Source organism: Astatotilapia calliptera, chromosome 11, assembly GCF_900246225.1.
Source record: "Astatotilapia calliptera chromosome 11, fAstCal1.2, whole genome shotgun sequence".
NCBI lineage: Eukaryota > Metazoa > Chordata > Actinopteri > Cichliformes > Cichlidae > Astatotilapia > Astatotilapia calliptera.
In genome coordinates, this window is record NC_039312.1 from 34,975,445 (window position 1) to 34,997,103 (window position 21,659).

The following is a 21,659-nucleotide window of genomic DNA, read 5'->3' on the forward strand; positions in this document are numbered from 1 at the left end:
TTTGTGTCGGGGACCCGATCCTTGGGGTGGACCAGTTTTTGGCGCAGCGTGTTTTGGGGTTTAAAGGTCACAGAGACCCGGTGTTTAGAACAAATGCATCTCAGCTGCTCCGATACTCCTGACACGTACGGGATCACTACAGGTTTTTGCTTTGGCAGCAGTTGTCCTTCTCTCCTGGATCGGCTGGAGCTTTCTTTAGGTGCCTTCCCAGCTTTGACAAACGTCCAGCCGGGATAACCACATTTACTCAGGGAGGAGACAGAAGGATGTGAGGAAGCCTTCATCCACAGATGATCTGTGCTTAGTTCTCCGGGATGTTTGGAACAACCTACCAGCCGAGCTCCTTCAAAAACTGTGTGCAATTGGACCTAGAAGAAGGCAAAGGCTGGTCCCACCAGATATTGATGTGATTTCTCTTTTGTTCATTCACTGCATTTTGCTGATTGATAATAATAAATGATTAGCACTTCCATTTCTGAAAGCATTTTTTCTTTACAGCGTTTTTTCTCACCTGCCTAAAACCTTTCAACAGTTTTAGGCATGTAACATGTCACAAAGCTACAAACATCTCAAACTGGTTACTTGTTGGACAAGTAACTGAGAGCTGGATTCAGATTTCAGCCCAGTAGAGCACTTTTGAAATATGGTGGAGCAGAAGATTCACATCAGCGACCTGCAGCCTTTGTGTGATGCTATTATTAACCCCGATTCTTTTGTCCCCATGATAGAACAGAGAAAACCGACTCATAGTGTGTTAAAACATTTATATTTCTTTTTATTCAATCATCTTCCGGAAGAGAGACCCCTGCACAGCCCAAACGCCAGTTGCAGGATCTCTAACATTAGAATCATAAACTGTGCCTCATATAGGTTTTATTTTGGTACTTTACACGTCACACAGGTTCAAACATTGCTTATTTGGCAAAGTTCCTCTTTTCTGTGTCTTATCTATTAATATGCCTGTGCTGAGCAAAAGTCAAAAGTGGCCTTGCTCTACAAGCCTTCAGTACATAAAACAATATAATAGGAAAATAAGGATACTAAGGATATTGATTTCATGACACCATCTGTCCTTATGGACTAACGTCTCTGAGGAACGTTTCCAGCATCTTACTGAATCTCAGGACTAAGAGAGCTCTGAATGCAAAAAGGGTCCAAGCCAATACTAGCAGGGCATCGCTAATCAAGGGTCCAGTCAATATATCTGCTCTGTGACAGCAGGTAATAAAGTAATGGAGCAATATTCAGCCTGCAGCTTCCTGTGGTTAGCTGTTTACTGACAAATATGGGTCACCAACAGGAAGCGTCAGCCACATGTAGGTTATAACCTTCTCTCTGAGTGGGCACTTTGCATGTGACGACAGCTGAAACAGTACACAGTGCAGACTTAATCACAACGCTGCGACTCAACCACTTTGTTATGGAATCTGATTTAGAGCAGAGATTAGAAGCAGGAAATGCCTGCTGAGGTCGGTGTAAACCAGTGGAGGCAGGTTTACACCGACATTAACAGGTGTTAAGTGTTAAAGTTGACTTTAACATGAGTGCAGAGAGAAAATGTGATGTTCCAGCACTCCTTAGAAAGAGAGCGTGTGTGATTCAGTGAGTGATGGTGTTGAACGGGACTCTCAGTTACAGGTCAGTGGTTGATTTTGTCATCATACCATCAGATCTGCAGTTTCTTGGACACACGGGTGAAGAGAGAGAAGCTCAGCTGATCAGCACTTGGTGGTGACTTGAATCAGGTGCTTGGTACCCGACAGACCTGGCGTTTCTAAACATATATGTCCCGGGAGGGTCTTGCAGAGGCCTCTTCCACATGGTGGAAGCATGAGCTGCAGCCTCAACATGGACCAGTGTGGCCCAGGCAGCGGCTGAGAGGAAAATTCAGTAGGAGTTTGGACAGGACATGAAGCAAGACTTTTAGCTGGCCCTGAAATGATTCTAGCAAACTGTAACTTGATTTGAGAGGAGGTAGTGGCCACTCCCACTGCCACGCCTTCCACAGAGAACATCGAATCGAATCCGGGGAAGAGGAGAAGGACTCACCCATCACTGCAGGTGAGGTCATTGTAGTAGTTGTGACAGTGACGGAGCAAATCTCCACGGGGTGAGATGAAATGAGCTGTGGTTGGAGCGTCGCTGGTCTTTGTCTTAGAGACAGGAGGAGCTCTGTCATTTGTCTCTATCACTGGCATCCTGGTCGCTTAACTGACGTCTTCTAGGGATGTCCTACAGGGAGGAGGCTCCAGGGCAGAGCCAGGACACACTGGAGAGATCTGGCTCTTTGCTTGGCTGATCACCCTGCTCTCCCTGCTGCTTAGACTGCAGATGGATGGAAAATTTCACTTCTTCATGCGAGTTGGAATATGGCCAGATTTCCTAACGCTTTGCAGCAGGAGCAAAGTCAACTTTTAGTGTTAAAAAGCTACAGTTGGGATTTACTAAAGAGGCACAGTGAGAGTTTTGAATCAGAAAGGAGCAGACAGGGCTCATTTTCACCGGACTTACTGAGGAGTTACAGAACACACAAGGTTGTGGGGAGAACCTTTAAATTAAGTTTTATTATTTTGATGGTGGCAGGAGTGTTCATTTATTTTGAAAGAACAAGGAGAACAGAGCAAATGTGAAGAAAAACAGTTTGTGATGATTACGATAAAAAGAGACAGCAGCAGGTATATTACAGGTGATAGTGGCGTTGGCCTCATTCTTCTTCGTTGGTCCTCAGTGACGTCTGGAGGCTGCAACAGAAGAAGAAGACAGCAGCCGACAGGTCGGTGCTGATAAACAGGCTCAAACTCCAAATCATGACAAGTGATGCAAACAGAGAAAACTTTGTGATGATTCAGATAAAAAGAGACTCGGTGTTCAGAGGAAGCATGACGGTCTGACAGAGAAAGCCATCTGTGACCGTTGCTGAGGCTTTTTCTCATCCTCAGCACCGACAGTGTTTGTGTAATTACTCTCACTGCCAGAAGGGGGAGACACAGCTCCAGCCTGCAGGGAGAAACACTGCAGCTCTGGATTTCCAACAAAGGAGTTTATAAATCAGAGTTTTAGTTAAATAAGTTAGCAAACAAATGTAAAAGAAGAAGCACTGCACTGAGTGTTTTATACCTGCGCAATACTGTGACTCACCTGAGCTGCCAGACATCTTCAGCTCTCTGCTGCTGACCTGCTAACAAGATTTCCTGAGCAGAAACAAGAAGAACAGTTTAATTTTCAATAAAAAATAAAAAATATTGTTGAAATGTTTGAAAGTATATTTTACAAGTGTGTTCGGCCATGATTTATCAGTGAAAAGTCCATTTTATTTTCCACTTTATTTTTATAGCATCAGATCACAGCAACAGTCAGCTCAAGACACTTTGAGGGTTAAAACTCTACAACATTAGGAAGTAGGAATGGGTGCAAGAGAACAACGAAGGAAGTAATAACTGAAGTTTGTTCTGAAAGATTGACCTGAGAGGGAGAGTCAAAACAAACACTGAGCGGTTCTTGTAGAGAACCACTTCTACTGTTCCTTAGATTTGTTAGTCTGCTTGTCCATCTATCACCGGTTAACAGTACGTTTAGTCACTGTGCTATCCTAGCCTGGAGGGTTGCGATCTCAGGGATAATAGTAGATCAGCATGGGGTTTTGAGGTTCGTTTTATTTATTTATTTTTCCCCCTTTTTTTTCCCTCTCCCCCTCTTTCTTTTGGGGGGGGGGGGGGGGGGTTCCAGAGGTTGGGACATATTTTTTCTGCACCTGCATTTTGGTACCTGAATGGCAAGCTCGCAAAGTCATCTGCTCTTCGTTTTATAAGCTGGAATGTTAAAGGTATAAATAATCCGGTTAAACGCACAAGGGCTTTTACTCATTTAAAATCATTGAGATCCGATGTTGTATATCTGCAGGAAACACACCTCCGATCAAGTGAACAAATTCAACTAATTAAACTGTTTCTCTGCTTGTCTGCATTGCCACAAATTGTTCTATTTGGTGATGTATCATAGAACTGTACTATATAGTGTATGTACGTTTCTGTGTTTGCTAGTAACTACCATCAACCTAAGGTCTCAGCTAATTTATCTTTGCAGAGATGTTCATTTGATTGTAACAGCAGTAGGAAAGAGCAGTAACAAGAGTAGGACAGCTAAGCTAATTATGGCTAAACATTTGGAATTTAATGAAAGCAAAAATTGACCTTGCAAAGATGGATAGGTTTATTTAGAAAGTCAGCTATTTACATTTAGTGTTCGTCCCAAGTAGGAGATTTTGAATTGAGTCTAAATTGACCGCAAATTTACTTAACTTGTTAAAATCAACCAGGCTGTTACTGAAGCAGTCGAGGAATTACCTTTGAGGTCTCAGTCATAGGTAGTAATGCAAAATCTAACATTACACTAACCTTATATTTTTGTAAAAGGCAAAATGGACTTTTTTCCAGGGTGGGGGAGTGTTTCATGTCTGTAAGTTAAAATTGTTATTTTTGTTGTTTCCTGATTTCTAAGAATTGGGAGAACAATTACATGCTAACAAAATGATGCATTTTGGTTGCCCATGTTTGGTGTTGCTTTGGGCTTAGGGTGATCACTGACGATGACTTACACCTAAAAGAGCTCAAAATCAGAAAACGTTGCTCTAAAACATGTTGACATGGTAAATGAAAATGAACAATAATCAAAATTGATCATGCAAACTGAAAGACTACTTACTATGTTTCTCTTGTTACTTCATTAGCCTCAGTGTTCTCAGATCATTCTTTACATAAAAGCACCCAGTTGTCTTGCAAAGAATGTGTAGGATTAGTGCAATCACACACATTCGAAGATACTGGTAGTTATTGTTTCAAATGCCTATTTCATGACAACCAGGCTAAATTCATCTAAGGGAGTATGAAAGAGATTATCTGGATGCTGAAATGATTGTTAAAATACATTAGGCCAATAATAGTAGACCTGTGCTACATTTGTCCAGCTAGGCAACACATATTTCTGCATAAGAGATACATGAGACACCCTTTAAATAAGCAAATTTCATGTTTAAAACATGGAAATGCAGCCAAAATGGACCATACAATGGCCTCAGTGAACACATCAGCACATAAGTAGAGATGAGGAAACTCAATCACATTAGACATTAATATGACTATGAGTAAATTATATATATTATATATTCTGTTACATGGTTTAAAGAATACAATGTGATAATCACACATGAGAACGCTGTTTCCAGTTATACAAATTTATTTTATTTCACTATTAAAGAAACCAATTATGTGAATAAAAGCTCACCACAAGAACATCTCCCAACCCAGTCTTACAAAGTTGCAGTTACAATAAAAAACTGTTGGTGAGCTAAAAAACAATCCTGGTGCTGATGCTTGTCATTGAACGTTTTGGACAGAGCTCTTGATTGAAATGCCTACCGTTGTGTGTAGGCATTTCGGTCCAGATGTTATGGAGTTCAGTTCAGCTAAGATGTATTTCTAAAGCACCGGATCGCAAAAATAGCCGCTTCTCGGCTGTTTATATTGTAAGGTAAAGACCATACAATATAAGAGAGAAAACCCCCCAACAATCAGATGATCCCCTGTGAGCAAACCCTTGATGACAGTGTCTGTGAAGGTTATCAGTCATCAAGGCCATACTAGTCTAAGGAGCTTGGAAAGAAAAGCGCCTGGACTTCTTTAAGTTAAAGAAGTCCAGGCGCTTTTCTCCAAGCTCCTTAGACTTGGTGACGGTGGGAAAGAAAAACTCCCTTTTAACAGGAAGAAACTTTCGGCAGAACCAGGCTCAGTGAGGGGCGGCCATCTGCCTCGACCGGTTGGGGGGGGGGGCACAGCTGTTATAACCCCTGACGCAGCATAGCTTCTAATTCTGAAAGATACGTAGATACCTTAAACCTGCACTCTTTGCAGGACACCAAGCGATGACACGACTTGCAGTACTATAGGAGTCTATGCAGAAACAGTTTTCTCTCTTGAATCTCTGTAATTTTTTTGCTACTGAGTGTCTGGGTGCAGTCACTCATTTTGGGCCAATTAAATCAAATGAACTTCCATTGTCTAAGTTATAGCCCTATTGAACCTGCGTTAACCAGCTTTAATAGGGAGGGCCAAAGTCCTAGTTGTGCTAAATTTCCTCGAATTCTCCTCGGAGATTTTCGAGTAGCTTCCTTTGTTCTTGAAAGTTCTTTTCCATTTGTCTCATCGCTTCCCGTCCATTCCACATCTTTTTGGTAAGGTCACTAACCGTATTTTCTAAGGCCTTATTTTGTTGTTTGAGTATGTCAACTTGGACATCGTAGTTGTTTATCAGATTGTTATGTTCTTCCTGTGAATCATACAGATTTTTCTTGACCTCTTCAAGCTCTCTTTTCATTTCCTCAAATTCATGGCACAACAACTCCTTTTCTCTGTTGGTCACGTTAACATCATGTTGGGAGTCTTTCTCAGTGGCTTTGAAGATCCGTGATTCTCCTTTCGCACCCTCATCGTGTGGTTTCAGTTCTTTTTGAGAATCACCACTCCTTTTGGAAAGCTCCTGGAGGTCCTGTTCAAGAAGTTCGTTATGCCGCCTCAATATGTCAATTTCATGTGCAAAGCATTGGAGTTCCAGGGTCTGTCTGAGCTGTTCACTGTCCGTTGTTTTGTTTTCCTCATTCATGATCCTTTTTCTTTCTTCCCTCTCTTGTAACTCTTTAAAGGCTGTGTTTGCCTGATGGAGCTCAGTTTTAACAGCCTGTATTTCCTGTTGCATGTCATCTTTTTCCTTTTCAAAGTCCCTTTTCAGCTCACACATGCGTTTTATCATCACATCATTTTCCTCTCTTAAAGACTGGTTGTCCTTTTCCATGCCTTTCACTTTTATAACATAGCCTGCCTTTTTGCTTTGCAGCTCTCTGATTTCATCCTGCATTTCCTGCATCACCTCTTTGTGTTGCTGAATTTCTTTGCTATTGGAGCTCTGTGAATCCTGTAGAACTGTATTCAAATATTCCAGCTCTTGAATTTTGAAGTGAATTGTTTCATTCTCTAGTTGCAGGTCTCTTTTCCTCTTGTTTTTAGAGAACCCACTTCGTTTGAAGAGAACTTCAATGTTTTTTTGGAGAATCTTGTTCTCATTTATGAGCTCTCTTTTTTGCTCCTTAAGGTCGGCGTTCTCGACTTTAAGGTCACGTATGGTAGAGTTTTGTTGTTTGAGAGTTTTATTCTCATTTTTCAGCTCTTTGATTTGCTGTTTAAGTTTTTCGTTCTCGGCTCTCATGTTGCATACAACAGGATTTGACAGACTCATATTTCAAATTGAAGTTGATGCTAAATCTCTGTACCAACTAAAAGATTTTTTAAAAATACCGTCAACTGTGTCAGAAACGCAAGTTTCCAGTAGTTTCCTGCCTAGTGAATTCTTCCACTCTCTTTGAAAGACTGCCAAGAGTGAGAACCTCTCCCCTATTTATAGGTTTTCGTGTGCTGATGTCATAAAGAAGACCAGAGATCAAAGGGATTCTGGTGAAACGTCACTGTGTCTGGTCTGGGCAGTTCTGAATTGAATAATAACAAAATGACGGGGGGCGTGTCTGGTAGCCATGTGAAGACGTGTTGTACAGGGCTCCTCAATGCAGGGCCGGCCCGTGGCATAGGCCGTATAGGCAAATGCTAAGGGCGCCGTCCATCAGGGGGCGCCACGCCAGTGCCATAAATGTTGAAAAAAAAAAAGTTGGTACTATTATTTCTAAATACAAAAAATAATCCCACGTTAATTAAAATGCAAAGTAAAGCTTAGTTAATAGAAACATTATTTGTTACAACATTACGCCCCCCCTCCCCGTACAATGCGCCCCCTCCCTTCCCGTATCATGGTTCCTTTTGGACACAAGATGTCAAAACGGCCAAAACTGTCAGGTGGCCAGGGAAGAAAAAAGAGAGAAGAAGAGGAGGAGAAACGAGAAAAAGACAGAGGTAGGTAACGTTAGCCTACATGAAATTATTTGAATGTGATAGTAACCTAAATTTTTAGCATTAAGCTAATGTTACATGATTCGCTAATTGCTAATCAATAAATAGCTAGTTAACTGTTTTAACGTCAGTTAATATTGTGGAGGGGGCTAAATTGTTATGGAAAATAATAATGTAACGTTAGGTAATTACAGTACTCCCACCTTTCCCACCATTCCTCATTTGTATTCATCTTTTAAGCAGGTGTTTTTTGTTTACATTGTTATTGCCTTCTGGTTAGCTAACGTTTACCCTGCAGGTAATAGTCACTTTTCCACCCCTGTATATATTATAGTTGTAAGCCTAGTTGTTAAAGCGCACATCATTAATGTTAATTAAGCAATATCACATGAGAGGGAATGCTGTTTTTTAATATGAACACTGCTGTGATTCGGTCAAAGATAATCATAACATAACATTCTCATATGATATTATACTGTTACTTTGCATTCTGCTAGTCAGCATTTCACTGTAATGATGACAATAAATTGAATCTAATCTAATTTGCATATCAGTTAAGATCATACATATATCTCTTTGGTTTTTCATTTATATTATATCATTTCATTTTATTCCTGGAATCATATGTTTTTATTATTAGACTTTAATACTCAGTGGTGTCACATACTCCTCTCTTCAGATGCACTGTTGAAGTTTCTAAATCCCACCCCTGGGCCATCTACCACATCTACCGCTGCTGCCTCCACTTCAGCAGCACAACCCACCAGTGATGCAGCATCAGCAGCACCAGCAGCACAACCCAGCCATGATGCAGCAGCATCAAGCGGTCTTCCTGCTGCACCAATAGACCCTGCTGACTGGCCTTCTGCTTTAACTGAAAAGGTACGAACAGAGTTAGTTCACAGAGGTCCATTTGTAATTGATAGTGACTTCACATTCCCGAAACAGAAAGACGGGCGAAGGTGTCAGCATGATTATTTTAACAGACTCTTAATCAATGGGGAAAAGGTGAGAAGAACCTGGCTTATGTATTCGAAAAAAGAGGATAGCTTGCACTGCTTCTGCTGCAAAATGTTTTCCAAGAGAGATTACAAACTGAGTAGGGAAGGTCTGAAGGACTGGAAAAATGCAAGCCACTTGCTCAAGGTCCATGAGGATAGCCAGGAGCATAATGCTCACATGGCAACATGGAAGGACTTGGAGGTCCGTTTTGCGAAAGGACTCACAATAGATAAACAAGAGATGGCACTTGCTGAGGCTGAGAGAAAAAGGTGGCGTGAAGTTCTACATCGTTTGGTGGCAATAATTCAGTCCTTAGCTGAAAGAAACATGGCTTTCAGGGGGTCCACAGACACATTAAATAAACCAGACAATGGCAATTTTCTGAAAGAAGTGGAGCTTATGGCCAAATTTGATCCAGTGATGAAGCAGCATGTCAGTAGAGTAGAAAGTGGAGCTGGCAGTCACATACGTTATCTGGGAAAAACAATCCAAAATGAACTGATTGACACCATCAGTTCAAGAATAATAAAATGCATTGTGGAAGATATCAAAACATCAAAGTATTTCTCCATCATTTTAGATTGCACACCTGATCTGAGTCATAAGGAACAGCTCTCTGTCATTGTTGCAGAGGAATCAACAGGAGATCATTTGTCAACTCTCATCCTAAAACGGATAGAGGAGCTTAACATTCCTTTTGAAGACTGCAGAGGACAGTCCTATGACAATGGGGCCAACATGAAGGGAAAAAATAAAGGTGTTCAGGCAAGGTTGCTTCAGCTAAACTCAAGAGCTTTTTTGGTCCCATGTGGTGCCCACACTTTAAATCTGGTAGTAGCTGATGCTGCAAAAAGCTCACCAGATGCCCTTGGCTACTTTGGGCATTTAGCAAAATTATGTTGTGTGTTGTTTTTTGAATCACTGTCGTACCCAAATGGTTTGGTGAGCTGACAGAGTTGATACCACCGGCTCTGATACCAGCGGACTCTGATGGCCTCTCGTGAAACTTCACTCTCATTGAAAGTCAGTGTGAAGGTGCAGGGGAGCGTGGCAGTGGATCCTCTGACAGCACAAGTAGACCAGAGAGGATAGATCACAGTTTGACCCACAGCACCTAAAGACGAGCAAACAGCGATTAGAACGCAGTGACTCAGTTTAGTGATGGACGGTAAAGGGACTGACTCTTCTATAGCGCTTTATACAACATGCCACATTCACCCATTCACACAAACACTGCTTTCTATGCTTGTCAGTGCTTTCATACACCGATGGCTGCATCAGAGGCAACTTAGGGTTAGTATCTTGCCGAAGGATATTTGCCATGCAGACTGGGGCAGCCAGGGATCGTCAGTAAATACAGACTGCGGTGTGAAGCACTAAAACAAAGTTTCAGTTCAAACAACAAGATCTTTGAAAAGTTCTGACTTTTTGATGCAGAATGCAAAGGTAATGTCATCAGATCAACATCAGACACAACCATTCAAACTTCTTTACTGTTCAGATTTTCTTGAGAGAGAATTTTTGATCCATCTGAAACATTCAAGAGATTAAAAAACTCATTTAACTCAATCAAATCTGTTCATTAATAACAGTTTGATGGGAAAACAGAAGCTTTTTGGCCAAAATTATTCCAAACCAAAGTTTGAGAAGCAAATCAAATGATCATCATCATCACAGTCAGTCTTACCTGCCAGCAGGAACAGGAGCCCTCACAGACTGTTTTTGTCCCAAACTGCCATCCTTACGTTTTAATGAGCCGACTGAATGACTTCTTTAAACGTGTGGTCAGCAGTGCTGATGAAGACACTGGCTGACACACTGAGGTGGTGGGTTTAATGTCTCTGTGGTCAGTGTTTCACTTCCTTTGATTTTTCAATAAGTTCATTGTAACTGAAACATGTCGTGCAGCCTGGGTGAGGAGGAACTCACAGGTTTGAGTTTCACTGTTAGCTCCTCTGAAATGCACCACAGAGACGTCGTGTTGACGCAGAGACGACCAAATCCAAAAACATAAGGAGAGAAAAAATGATGTGCTGAAACATCGATTTACTGGAGTTAAAACTTTTAACTGTCCTGTTTTTGTTGTTTCTAAATAATAATTTAACTAAATAATTTCTGCTTGTTTTAGTGTTGATAAGTCTCGTGCTTCTTACTCAGGGTTACCGTCATTCTCGCTCTCAGGCTGACCAAGAACCTCCGTCTGAATAAGGGGAAGCTTCATCAGTGTATCTCATCAAAGAAAAGCCTTTCAGGTGATGTCAAAGAAACAACAAACACAATAAACCTCAAAAAATGTGGTTCTCATGTTTGCTGTGTTCAGACCTGTCTGTAAGGCGAATGAAGACACTCGACAATGAACGTAACCTGATTCTGATTTGATTAAATGTTAAGAGCATGAAGTTCTGAGCATGATGCTGCTTTAAGTGTTATGATTAATAATGAACGAGCAGCTGCAGATGAGATTCATGAGGACGTCTTCACAGTTTTTCAGCTCTCAGTCATGAAGAGGTGTGGACTGATCCTGCTGCTGCTCTCAGGTCTGTGAACTCATCTCAGTCGCCTCATTTACAGTTTGAATAAAACTTTTGATGTCAGAAAATCAAAGAAAGCACAAAGTGAACTGCTCCATAGGGATTATTTTAAAGGTGTCTGTAAACGAGCTTCAAGCAGTCACAGGAACACTCGTACAATCTCCAAAGACCTTTGTCATGTCAACTAAACTTCTAAAGGTTTCTTTGGGTCCAGTTAGAAGTTTGATTGACAGTTTAATGGTCGGTAGTTTGTAAGAGTTTGTATAAAGTGAAGTAAAAGAGTAAAGAAAGAAAGGAGGGAAGAGTCAGTGCATGAACGTGGCTGTTTGTGTGCACTGCTGAGAAAAACACGTCTTGATTTTATTTTCTGTGTAGAAATCTGACTGAAAGCCTGAAACGCTGCAAACCCGTCAGCTCGCTGAAAAAGATCCTGACTGCTTTTACCACGTCCGTGTGCACGTTAGAGCAGGGCGATATGACCAAAAATATTTATCACGATATTTCATTTTCTTATTGTTGCCTAACATTGTACCGGTATTACTGTGAACGGTATAATATGGCCCAGCCCTAGTGCACGTGTTGTTCAGCTTTGAGCCTCGACCACTAACACGTCGTTTTCCTTCATTGTGCACACTGAAGAGGAAAAATCGTCCAAATACATGTGCAATAAGGCCAGAGTGAAAAACAAACTTAGCACTGTTAAAGCAGCTTTTTAAGCTGATGTGAGAGTTTCGCCCTGGAGCAGGAAACCAGTGTGTAGGTGTCCACAGGCACCGTAAAACAGCTTTTAACCAGTACACGAGTTACACATCCTTTGAAGGACACATATATTAACATATATTCACGTCTTTAAAGATGTCAACAAAAAGTTTGCGTTGTGGTAGCATGTAAAGAATTTATTCTCCTGATGACTAAAATAGTCGAGCTGAGGTGAGTCTGTGACCGCGCTGACTGACTCGTGTCCTCTCAGGTTACGTGATGGTCTGCCATCTTCAGTCTGATCAGTTAGTCAGACAGCTCCACCTGGTTGACCTGCAGAAGTCCTGGAACGATGCTCAGCAATACTGCAGAGATGAGTACATTGACCTCGCCATCGTTAACAGCTCAGCTCTCATCCAGGAAGCCCAGAAAAGGGCGGGGAGCACCAAGGCGTGGATTGGACTCTCCAAAGACTGGACCTGGTCTCAAACTGGTCCAGTTCAGTCATCCTGGTTTAACATGTGGTCACCGGGACAGCCAGGGACTGATGAGTGTGTGATAATAACTGGATCTGGATCATGGTTCACAAGACCGTGCTCAGCTACTTATTACTTTGTCTGCTATGACGGTGAGTGTTTCAGACTTTGGTACCAGGGTTTGACAAACTGAACATTTTAGCTGCAGGTTTGAATCCGTCTGATCTTTTGTTTCAGCTGCGACTAACAAACGCATCCTGGTGAAGAACTCAATGACCTGGTCTGATGCTCAGTCTCACTGCAGACAGACGTACACAGACCTGAGCACCATCACCAACACGCAGGACAACAGCCAGGTCGCTTCTATGATGCCATCTTATTATCAAGCCTGGATTGGACTGTACAGAAAATACTGGACGTGGTCAAACTCGAGCACAGCCTCCAACCTGCCGTGGGGGCCCGGGCAGCCTGATGACAGCGTAAACTGTGCCACAATAGTCGGATCAACAGGCTCCTTCAACAGTCATAACTGTAGTGACCAACGCCCCTTCCTCTGCTCCAGAGGTGAGTCTGTCCTCTGTGTTTCTGCACAGTCTGGTCCTCCTGGGCTCATCGGGCTTTTCTTTCTCTGCAGATGTCAAACCTTCAGCCTCGAGATCAGTGAAGGTTCAGCTGAGGGCGGGATCTGCAGACCTGAACGACCCCACAGTGCAAGAATCCATCCTGCAGCAGGTCAGAGGTCACACGGGCCCCGATACAAGGAACAGACCGCTATAACTACTGTGAAATGATAGAGAGCAGTGAGTCTGTGCAGGTTCAGGGACACGTGACAGCACACAGCTGCAGAGATACGGGGCTCGTTTAATGCAATCCCATCCATTTGTATTATTTAACCTTTTTAACTGGTAACTTGAAGAAGTCACTTAATTTCAGATTACTGTGAGGAGACGACATGAACCAATGACAGGCAATGAGGCCTAATTCCAGACTTCAGTTTCATCCCCAGCCAGTTCATTTAGTTCATTTCCCCCAGAAACAGCACCAACAATGTTTTCTGCTCACTACAGAAACAACGGCTGATTAATGAGGAGCTTCTGTTAATGTGTGAAAACTGTGTTTCAGGTGAGGGAGAAGCTGGTGGAGCAAGGAGTCACTGAGGAGGTGAAGCTGAGGTGGAGGACACAGCCTGATGGGAAGGTTTTCCACAGAGAGGAGGAGACAGCCGCTTACAGTGAGAAGGAAGACTGTGGCGGTTTAGTCTGAACGTTATTGGCTGATGTTCCTCAGATGATCTGCTGTGTAATTCAACTTATTTCCATCTCTGTACTCTGACTGCTGGACTGTAACAGCGTAGCTTTGCATGACTGACAGTTGGAAATCATCCTTCTTTATCCTAAGCTCAGATCAGAGTGTCTGATGAGCTGTTTTATGCCTCTTTGTTTCTTCTGATTGGTGAAGCTAAAGTTTGCAGGTGAGCGGGTGGGCGGACCTTCTGTGTCTCAGATATAAATGTTCATGATATCCTGTCTCTACATATGAAAGTTCAAGAGGAGAAAAAGGTGAAACTGAGTGTTCAGAGCAGCCTGATGTCTGAGCTTTTTGACTTCATACTTTATAGTTCAAATGAGCACCCAGCAATATAACAGTAGATATGCCATATATGTCAGTGAATCGCGCATTTATGCTCTCTATTATCATATTAAATATACATTTTTCTGTCTCAGAAATGTCTCTGCTGCTGTTTGATTCTGTAAACTACAGTCATGGCTCTGCATCCATCTTCATTGTAAACTCTATTCAATAAAGTCTATTGATATTTTATTGTCCTGTCAGAACTTTCAGTTGCTTCATTTTTATGCTCTTATTTTGAATTTGATGCCAGTAACACACATCATAAAGGCTGAGACAACATGAAGTTTAATGCTAAACAATAAGACGTCTCACATACAGTGAAGCTGATTGGCGGGACAGCAGTCACATGACTGGCTATGAAATCCCAGACAGACAATCCAACAGTTTGTGAAACATCTGAATGTAAAATGCTGAAAACTTCTGCTGCTCATCTGTTCACAGAAAAATCTGTGAAAGTGACGAGACGGCTGTGTGACGGTGATTTTCAAAATAAATTCAGATCAAATATTTTCTGTTTTAAAACACAAAGTGTTTCACAGTCTGATAAAACTCCACATTAAGACCAGAGTACCTGTCCACACAGCGGTGCATTCACTGCTGCACACACACACACACACACACACACACACACACACACACACACACACACACATTAGAGGAACAGAAGCCAAAAACAACAGGAAACAGATTAAAGCTCATCTATAAAATGAGTTTCCAGCAGTCGCTGCCCTGACATGGACATGGCTGATGTGTTTACAGATTCTGCACTGTAAAAAATGGCAGTGACATATAAACCATGTAAAATCCCTACAGAAATGTATAGTAAACCCCAAAACATATTTTTCCTGTTTCAATTCAATTCAATTTTATTTATATAGCGCCAAATCACAACATAAGTCGCCTCAAGGCGCTTCATAGATACAGAGAAAAACCCAACAATCATATGACCCCCTATGAGCAGCACTTTGGCGACAGTGGGAAGGAAAAACTCCCTTTTAACAGGAAGAAACCTCCGGCAGAACCAGGCTCAGGGAGGGGCGGGGCCATCTGCTGTGATTGGTTGGGGTGAGAGAAGGAAGACAGGATAAAGACATGCTGTGGAAGAGAGACAGAGGTTAATAACAGATATGATTCAATGCAGAGAGGTCTGTCTCAATCACAGTGAATTTTTGTAAACTATTAAACAGAATGTTTTTGTTACATTTACAACATCAATGTGTGATTATAATCAAATTTATTTGTTAAAACTACAAATATTGGGAACAAAAACAGTGAAATACTTTAATATTCTAACAAAACAATTATGTTAATTTGACATGCAAATATTGTAAAAACTATAGTTTTAGTCAGTTGTTTTTAAAATACACGAATTATATGTAAGTCACTTTACAAGTTTATACCGTAGGCCTGTAACGGACCTACTTTAAACATGATTCATGAAATTATGCAAATTCAGGTATACGGCTAATAAAAATGTATTCACAGAAAATGCCATTGTGAACTTGAGAGGTTACTTCTCTATTTTTATGCTATACAAAAATATGCAATTATAATGACATTTTTTAATTATTCAGGCTTATTTGCAGCCTATTGTACAGTAACCTATAAGAAATTATTTATCGATAGCCTAAGTAAAACTTCTGTTCAGTCATAATCCTGATATTCTTTATGTTTCTTTTAATTTTAATGTGATACTTAGACTAGACTACTGTTTTTGGGTTAGGTCAGCAATGTATCATATCACAGGCTAAACAACCTAACGGTGCCTTCCATAGGATGTCTATGGTGCCTCCTCTCCACAGAGCTGTAGGCTACTGTAGCCTGCACTGAGTGCCTCCACCTCCACCATCATCCCCATCGCCAAGAAGACAGCTGTGGCCAGCCCAAATGACTACAGGCCTGTTGCACTTACGCCTGTAGTGATGAAGTGCTTTGAGAGACTGGTCTGTCAGCACATCAGGGCCGGTCTGCCTCCCACTCTGGACCCCCACCAATTTGCCTACAGGACAAATCGTTCCACCGAGGACGCTATCACCATAGCGCTCCACACTGCACTGAGTCACCTGGAGCACCGAGGAAGCTATGTGAGAATGCTCTTTCTGGACTTCAGCTCAGCATTCAATCATATCATCCCAGAGATCCTGGTCCAGAAACTGTCTCCTGTTTACACTCTCCGACTGCTCCCCTACCCATCTCTCAAACACCATCATAAAGTTCGCGGATGACACCACAGTGGTTGGACTCATCTCAAGGGGGGATGAGTCGGACTACAGAGATGAGGTCAACAGACTGACTGAGTGGTGTTCAGTTAACAACCTCCAACTGAACACCACGAAAACTAAAGAACTTATCTTGGACTTCAGGAAGGGCAGAGCAGACCCGGCCCCACTTTACATTCACGGGAGCTGTGTGGAGAGGGTACACTCCATGAGGTATCTGGGCGTGCAGATATCTGATGACCTCTCCTGGACTGCAAATACCACGGCGGTGGTTAAAAAGGCCCAGCAGCGTCTCCACTTTCTGAGAGTGCTCAGGAGGAACAACCTGGAGGAGAGGCTGCTGGTGACATTTTACAGAGCCACCATAGAGAGCATCCTAACGTACGGCATAACAACATGGTATGCAGGGTGCTCAGCTGCGGACAGGAAAGTACTGCAGAGGGTCATCAACACAGCCCAGAAGATCACTGGCTGCTCTCTGCCCAGCCTGGAGGTCACTGCAAACTCTCGGTACCTCAGCAGAGCTGGCAATATCATCAAGGACCACTCTCACCCCAGCAACCAACTGTTTGAACTATTACCGTCAGGCCGACGGTACAGGTCACATAAAACCAGGACAGACAGATTCAGGGATAGCTTCTTTCCCAGAGCTATCACCGTAGTAAATAAGCACAAAAACAACTGAACCTATTCCATACCGTCACTGTCATTATATTATGCTGCTATTCATACTGTCATCATATTAATGCTGCTATCCTGTATATATTGTACATACTATTGTTTGAGTACTTACGATTGTTTTTTTTTTGTACTTTTTATATTTTACATTTATATTTATTATTGAAACTTGCACCAAGGGAGTGGCACTCCAATTTCGTTGTACTCTGTACAATGACAATAAAGGCTATTCTATTCTAGGAGCTGGGTTCTGGTTATATGGTGTTCTTGTCTGTATGTGTTTTTGGTGCCTCCCTTTTTGTATAGGTAGGCGGGGCAGTGAGTCACTGAACCTGGCACACCTGTTACTCATCAGCTGCATTCTTCAGAAGTGTTCTTTAGGAGCTACCTGACAGAAGACTAGTGTCCGAGTATTGACGTTTTTGGAGAGTCTGTAATTCTGCCCCTGCCTGCTGGAGCCGTTGGATTATTTCTGGTGACTGTAAGAAGTTTTGTTTCCTCCCCAGGATTTCGCCTCGTCTGGAGGTTTTGGCAATAAACAGTACCAAGTAAGCTCTCTGTAAAGTCTACTTTAAGCTTTTCTCGGTTATCGGTTATCATTTTTTTAGATCGAGTGCACTACCTGTGTGTGTTTCCTTCCACATAAAGCTTTGCAAAAATTGCATAAAAAGCGCTTGCAGGAACAAAAACATAATATTCCAGAAACACGCTTTGTGATCCGATCAGCTGTTCATAACACTTCCCACAGTGAAACAGAGTCAGCAGTGTTGCCAGCTCCTCAGTAAGGAAAATCGCTATTGGTTGTCCTAAAAGTCCCTAGAAGTCGCTAAATGACGTCATCACCAAATTTGCATAATAGGTCATGCTAATCTAATTGTAACCTATGTTGTTGGAGAGAGAAATAACATCGTGGAAGAGACATAAAGTGAGTAAAAAACGTCCTAAATGCATTTAGAATTTATTTAGAACTACAAATTAAATTTCTTTTAGCAATTATTGTTTTTTTTAAATGTCACAATTCCAACCCTGCTCCTTTACCCGGGCTTGGACCGGCAAAAGTGACCCGAAATAGGCGCTCTGGTGGAGTTACTTTGTGTGTGTGTTTATAAGTAGTTTTAAACCTTGTGATCCACAAAACAGCATAAGAGTAAAAGAAGAACTGACTGTGTTACAGCACCCGCTGCTTGTTGAGAGTAAAAGCAATAAGGGCTTTCACGTCTTTTTTTTAGCGGGTCTGAAAACTTGCTAAATATAGCGACAAAGTTGGCAACACTGGAAGTCGCGAACTATCGCATGTGCGCCATTTCCTGCCCGAAACCGGAAGTGACGTCATTTTCGCGGAAATGTAGTTTTTTACTTGTAGGCCTTAATTGCCTATACTGGTGTTTTTATAAGTCATGTTTGACTCTATACTTTTCTGAATAGTTTCTGTGATGCTTAGAACTCGAATTGCACAGCTGGAAATAGTTTCTTTTGATGCACATGCTGTTTTCTTTGCAAATTTGCATCATAGGATTGTTTTTTCGTTTTTCCTGCAGTATATAAAAATTGGTGTATCTCCAAAATAAAACTATGAAGACACTCAAAATAAATTTCCTGCTGTTGTAAACTATTTTTTGCAACTTTTTTTGTATTTCAAGTTTTGAGGGATAAACCTCTTAAATTTCTCCAAGTAGAAATATATATGTAAAAAAACCAAAAACGATTTTCAATTTTTTTGTAGTTTATTGTACTTTTTTGCAATTAATGTAATTACTATGGACTTAATGCATACATATTATTACAATATGGGCTATAACAGTTGTATTGATGTATAGCAACTTGAAATGCTCCCACAAATGGCACTACAGCATGTAAAAAAAAAAAAAAAAAATTAATAATAATATAAGCTCTGGCGGACTTGGTTCTATAGTAGGTCGTAAGGGTTAAATAAATATCGTCAAATAATCGAGATCTCAATTTCAGTGAAAATAATCGTGATTATCATTTTTGCCATAATCGAGCAGCCCTAGTGTACAGTGGTCCTTCATTTATGGCGGGAGTTACGTTCTAAAAATAACCCGCCATAGCTGAAATCCGAAGTAGCCAGCTTTATTTTTTTACAGTTATTATAGATGTTTTAAGGCTGTAAAACCCCTCACTACACACTTTTCTCAGACAGACATGAACATTTCCACACTTTTCTCTCTTGTTTAAACTCTCTCAAAGTTCAAACCTTTGTAGAAAAATGAGTCCAGTATTATAGAATGGTTGCATGTGTTTACAAAAAAGAAGAAAGTGTAGGAAGCATAAAGCATGTTCCCCAGATGGTATTAATGACATGTACAATCTCACCCTCAGCCCCCAAATTACAGTACAGATTATTAAGAAAACTCACATAAAACCATGTCATCTGCTAATTCAGCCACTGATACGCCAGAGAATGATAGTCAGTCTTATCTCGGAAATATGTGTCTCTTTTACCTTAAACTGCAAGGACAGCTGCTAATTCCTGCCTCTATAATACAGATTACTTGGATTTGAAGGGGAAAAGGTCTTCTGGACTACATGACCACAGTTGGTGTCAGCAAAAGCAAGACGTTCCTTCAGACTGATGCAAGGCTTCAGAGGATACGGGGACGGCAGAGTGGCTGCTCAGATGATGTGAAAGAGGTGGTCCTGCTTCTGCTCAGCTACTTTGAAGAGAAGGAGTCCATGCTTTTCCATGTAGAAGATGCATGTCTGGCAGATGAGGTGCAACTGGAGCAAGTGTCTCTGACACCCACGATTATTGTCTTTGGTAAGTCTGTTTCATAGCTCTCTCTCTCTTTTTAATTGCACTGTTTATAGAATCTCATGTACTGCAGTGCTTATTAATATAACCTGTTAAATAATTTGTTCTCAGGTCAGTCCTGCTATTCCTTAAGATGATACATGCTGAGTCTTGATCGGAACCTCGTCAGCACAAACATATCCTCATTCATTTCTGCACTGTGCATCGTGTTCGGGAGCTACTACAATTTTAACATCCATTATCTGAGCTGGCTTCCACTCTGGAGGTTCTTCGAAGGTGAGCAAATATGTCTTTCTTATTTCTCAGACCTGAGAATCTCGCGTTACAACAATTGTGATTGAGACTCTGAGATCTGGAGTCTGGCTCTGACTCTTGGCTGGGTTTGGACCCGAATTAAGACTGTTTTTATAAAATAACAGTCTTTATTTTTCCTTTTCATAATGATCATGTGTTTTGAATAATTGTATTGTTTGTTATTTTCTCTTTTACCGTGGGAGGGGCTTTCATGAGAATGAAATGAATATTTTTTTTTTTTTTGCGAGAATGTCTCACGACAGTGACGCAAGCGAGTGCGACGTTCGTGACAACAGCTGTGTGCAGATCAACAATGGATCACATATCGAGTGCAGAGAGAGTATGAGCGTGCAGCGTTTAAAGCGTGGAAGCACTGACCTTACTTTGAATTTGATTCCATAAAAAGTGACAAAAACATTAGTGTCTGCTGTGCGTGGGAAGAAAACTTCTTTTTACAGCGAAAAAACCCCCAAACGTCCGAGCAAGCACCGAGTAGCTACGATGTAATGGGAAACTCACAGAGAAACTCGCAGATTCTTCAACTGACATGACTGCTGCAACTCGCCTGCCCCACTCCTGCTAAACAGGTGAAAATAGAGCAACAGGACCACTGAGTCTATTTGAAAGACTGAGTGTAAACACAAAAAAATATTTTATTTTATGTGCAGAAAATAGGTTTAAATGTTAAACAAATTTCTTCCAGTCAGAGAATGTTGTATATAATTTAATGTTTGCTTGATGCATAAAGTTAGATGAGTAATAAATAAATAAAACTAGTTTTAAAAACCATTTGATTACATTTTGTATGATGGATTATGCAGAAAAAGTAGAATTGGGCTGAAAGATCTATCGCTTTATCACCTCTTCAGGTTGTAACTAAAAAACTAATTACTTTTGAAAATAAGTATCAGTAAAGTAACAGGATTACTTTTGGGGGGAAGTAATCAGTAATTAGTTACTGATTGCATGGCGCCATCTGCTGGCCAAACCTTCACATTGCACTACAAGAATAAAGACGATGTAGTGTGCATCCTGGTAACTGTGGCTTGTTTACAGACTCTAATATACTGTGTGGAAATGTACAGAAGATTGTTTGTTTTGTTGCATTCAGTAAGACCTGAAATTAGAGACTGCACTTCTATACAGTCAGATTTCTTCCAACCAGACCAGCTGCCCCCTGCTGGCCTGTAGAAAGAATGCAGATTCAAAGCTTCACGTTCAGATGCGCCAACGTCCATCCTTTTTTTTACAGCCTATTTGTGACTTGGCCGCCATAGCAGTGGGTATCAGTGTGTTTACAGTTTTGTTTACATGTGAACAAAAAGAAGAACAGGACTGTAACTACATGCAACCAAAGACGTGATTGGTCAATGCATGTGGACTACAAATAAATATGTATATAAATGAAT

The 21,659-nt window shown here is 41.3% G+C and overlaps 1 protein-coding gene and 2 long non-coding RNA genes across 7 annotated transcripts; 2 read left to right on the plus strand and 1 right to left on the minus strand.

Moving 5' to 3' along the window:
• Positions 1 to 2,611: 2,611 nt before the first annotated feature.
• Positions 2,612 to 10,056, minus strand: LOC113032342 (uncharacterized). The gene is made up of 3 exons (XR_003273862.1): positions 9,879 to 10,056; positions 3,139 to 3,191; positions 2,612 to 2,741 (listed from the first exon to the last, which is right to left on the minus strand). It is a non-coding gene; the product is annotated as an uncharacterized LOC113032342 (long non-coding RNA).
• LOC113032339 (C-type mannose receptor 2-like) lies at positions 7,761 to 14,475 on the plus strand. Of its 5 annotated transcripts, none has more exons than XM_026185217.1 (7): positions 7,761 to 7,949; positions 8,626 to 8,828; positions 11,106 to 11,485; positions 12,450 to 12,806; positions 12,892 to 13,218; positions 13,289 to 13,386; positions 13,777 to 14,475. In XM_026185217.1, the coding sequence occupies exons 3-7, from the start codon at positions 11,377 to 11,379 to the stop codon at positions 13,915 to 13,917; spliced, it is 1,032 nt and encodes a 343-aa protein (XP_026041002.1). In that variant the 5' UTR covers positions 7,761 to 7,949; positions 8,626 to 8,828; positions 11,106 to 11,376; the 3' UTR covers positions 13,918 to 14,475. The 5 variants fall into 5 exon arrangements, with proteins under 5 accessions (XP_026041002.1, XP_026040998.1, XP_026041001.1 ...); XM_026185213.1 differs by lacking the exons at positions 7,761 to 7,949; positions 8,626 to 8,828 and adding an exon at positions 10,705 to 10,774 and having other exon boundaries at positions 11,106 to 11,200; positions 11,432 to 11,485; XM_026185216.1 differs by lacking the exons at positions 7,761 to 7,949; positions 8,626 to 8,828 and adding an exon at positions 10,720 to 10,794 and having other exon boundaries at positions 11,106 to 11,200; positions 11,432 to 11,485.
• Positions 14,476 to 17,455: 2,980 nt separating this feature from the next.
• LOC113032341 (uncharacterized) lies at positions 17,456 to 20,450 on the plus strand. The gene is made up of 3 exons (XR_003273861.1): positions 17,456 to 17,731; positions 19,692 to 19,962; positions 20,068 to 20,450. It is a non-coding gene; the product is annotated as an uncharacterized LOC113032341 (long non-coding RNA).
• Positions 20,451 to 21,659: the final 1,209 nt, after the last annotated feature.

Excerpts from the sequence above, each read along its gene's own strand:
- LOC113032339 (XM_026185213.1), top strand. The coding sequence starts at position 10,713 with ATGACTTCTTTAAACGTGTGGTCAGCAGTGCTGATGAAGACACTGGCT. Across the intron at positions 13,219-13,288 it reads CCCCTTCCTCTGCTCCAGAG|ATGTCAAACCTTCAGCCTCG; the intron begins GTGAGTCTGTCC and ends CTTTCTCTGCAG. Across the intron at positions 13,387-13,776 it reads AAGAATCCATCCTGCAGCAG|GTGAGGGAGAAGCTGGTGGA; the intron begins GTCAGAGGTCAC and ends ACTGTGTTTCAG.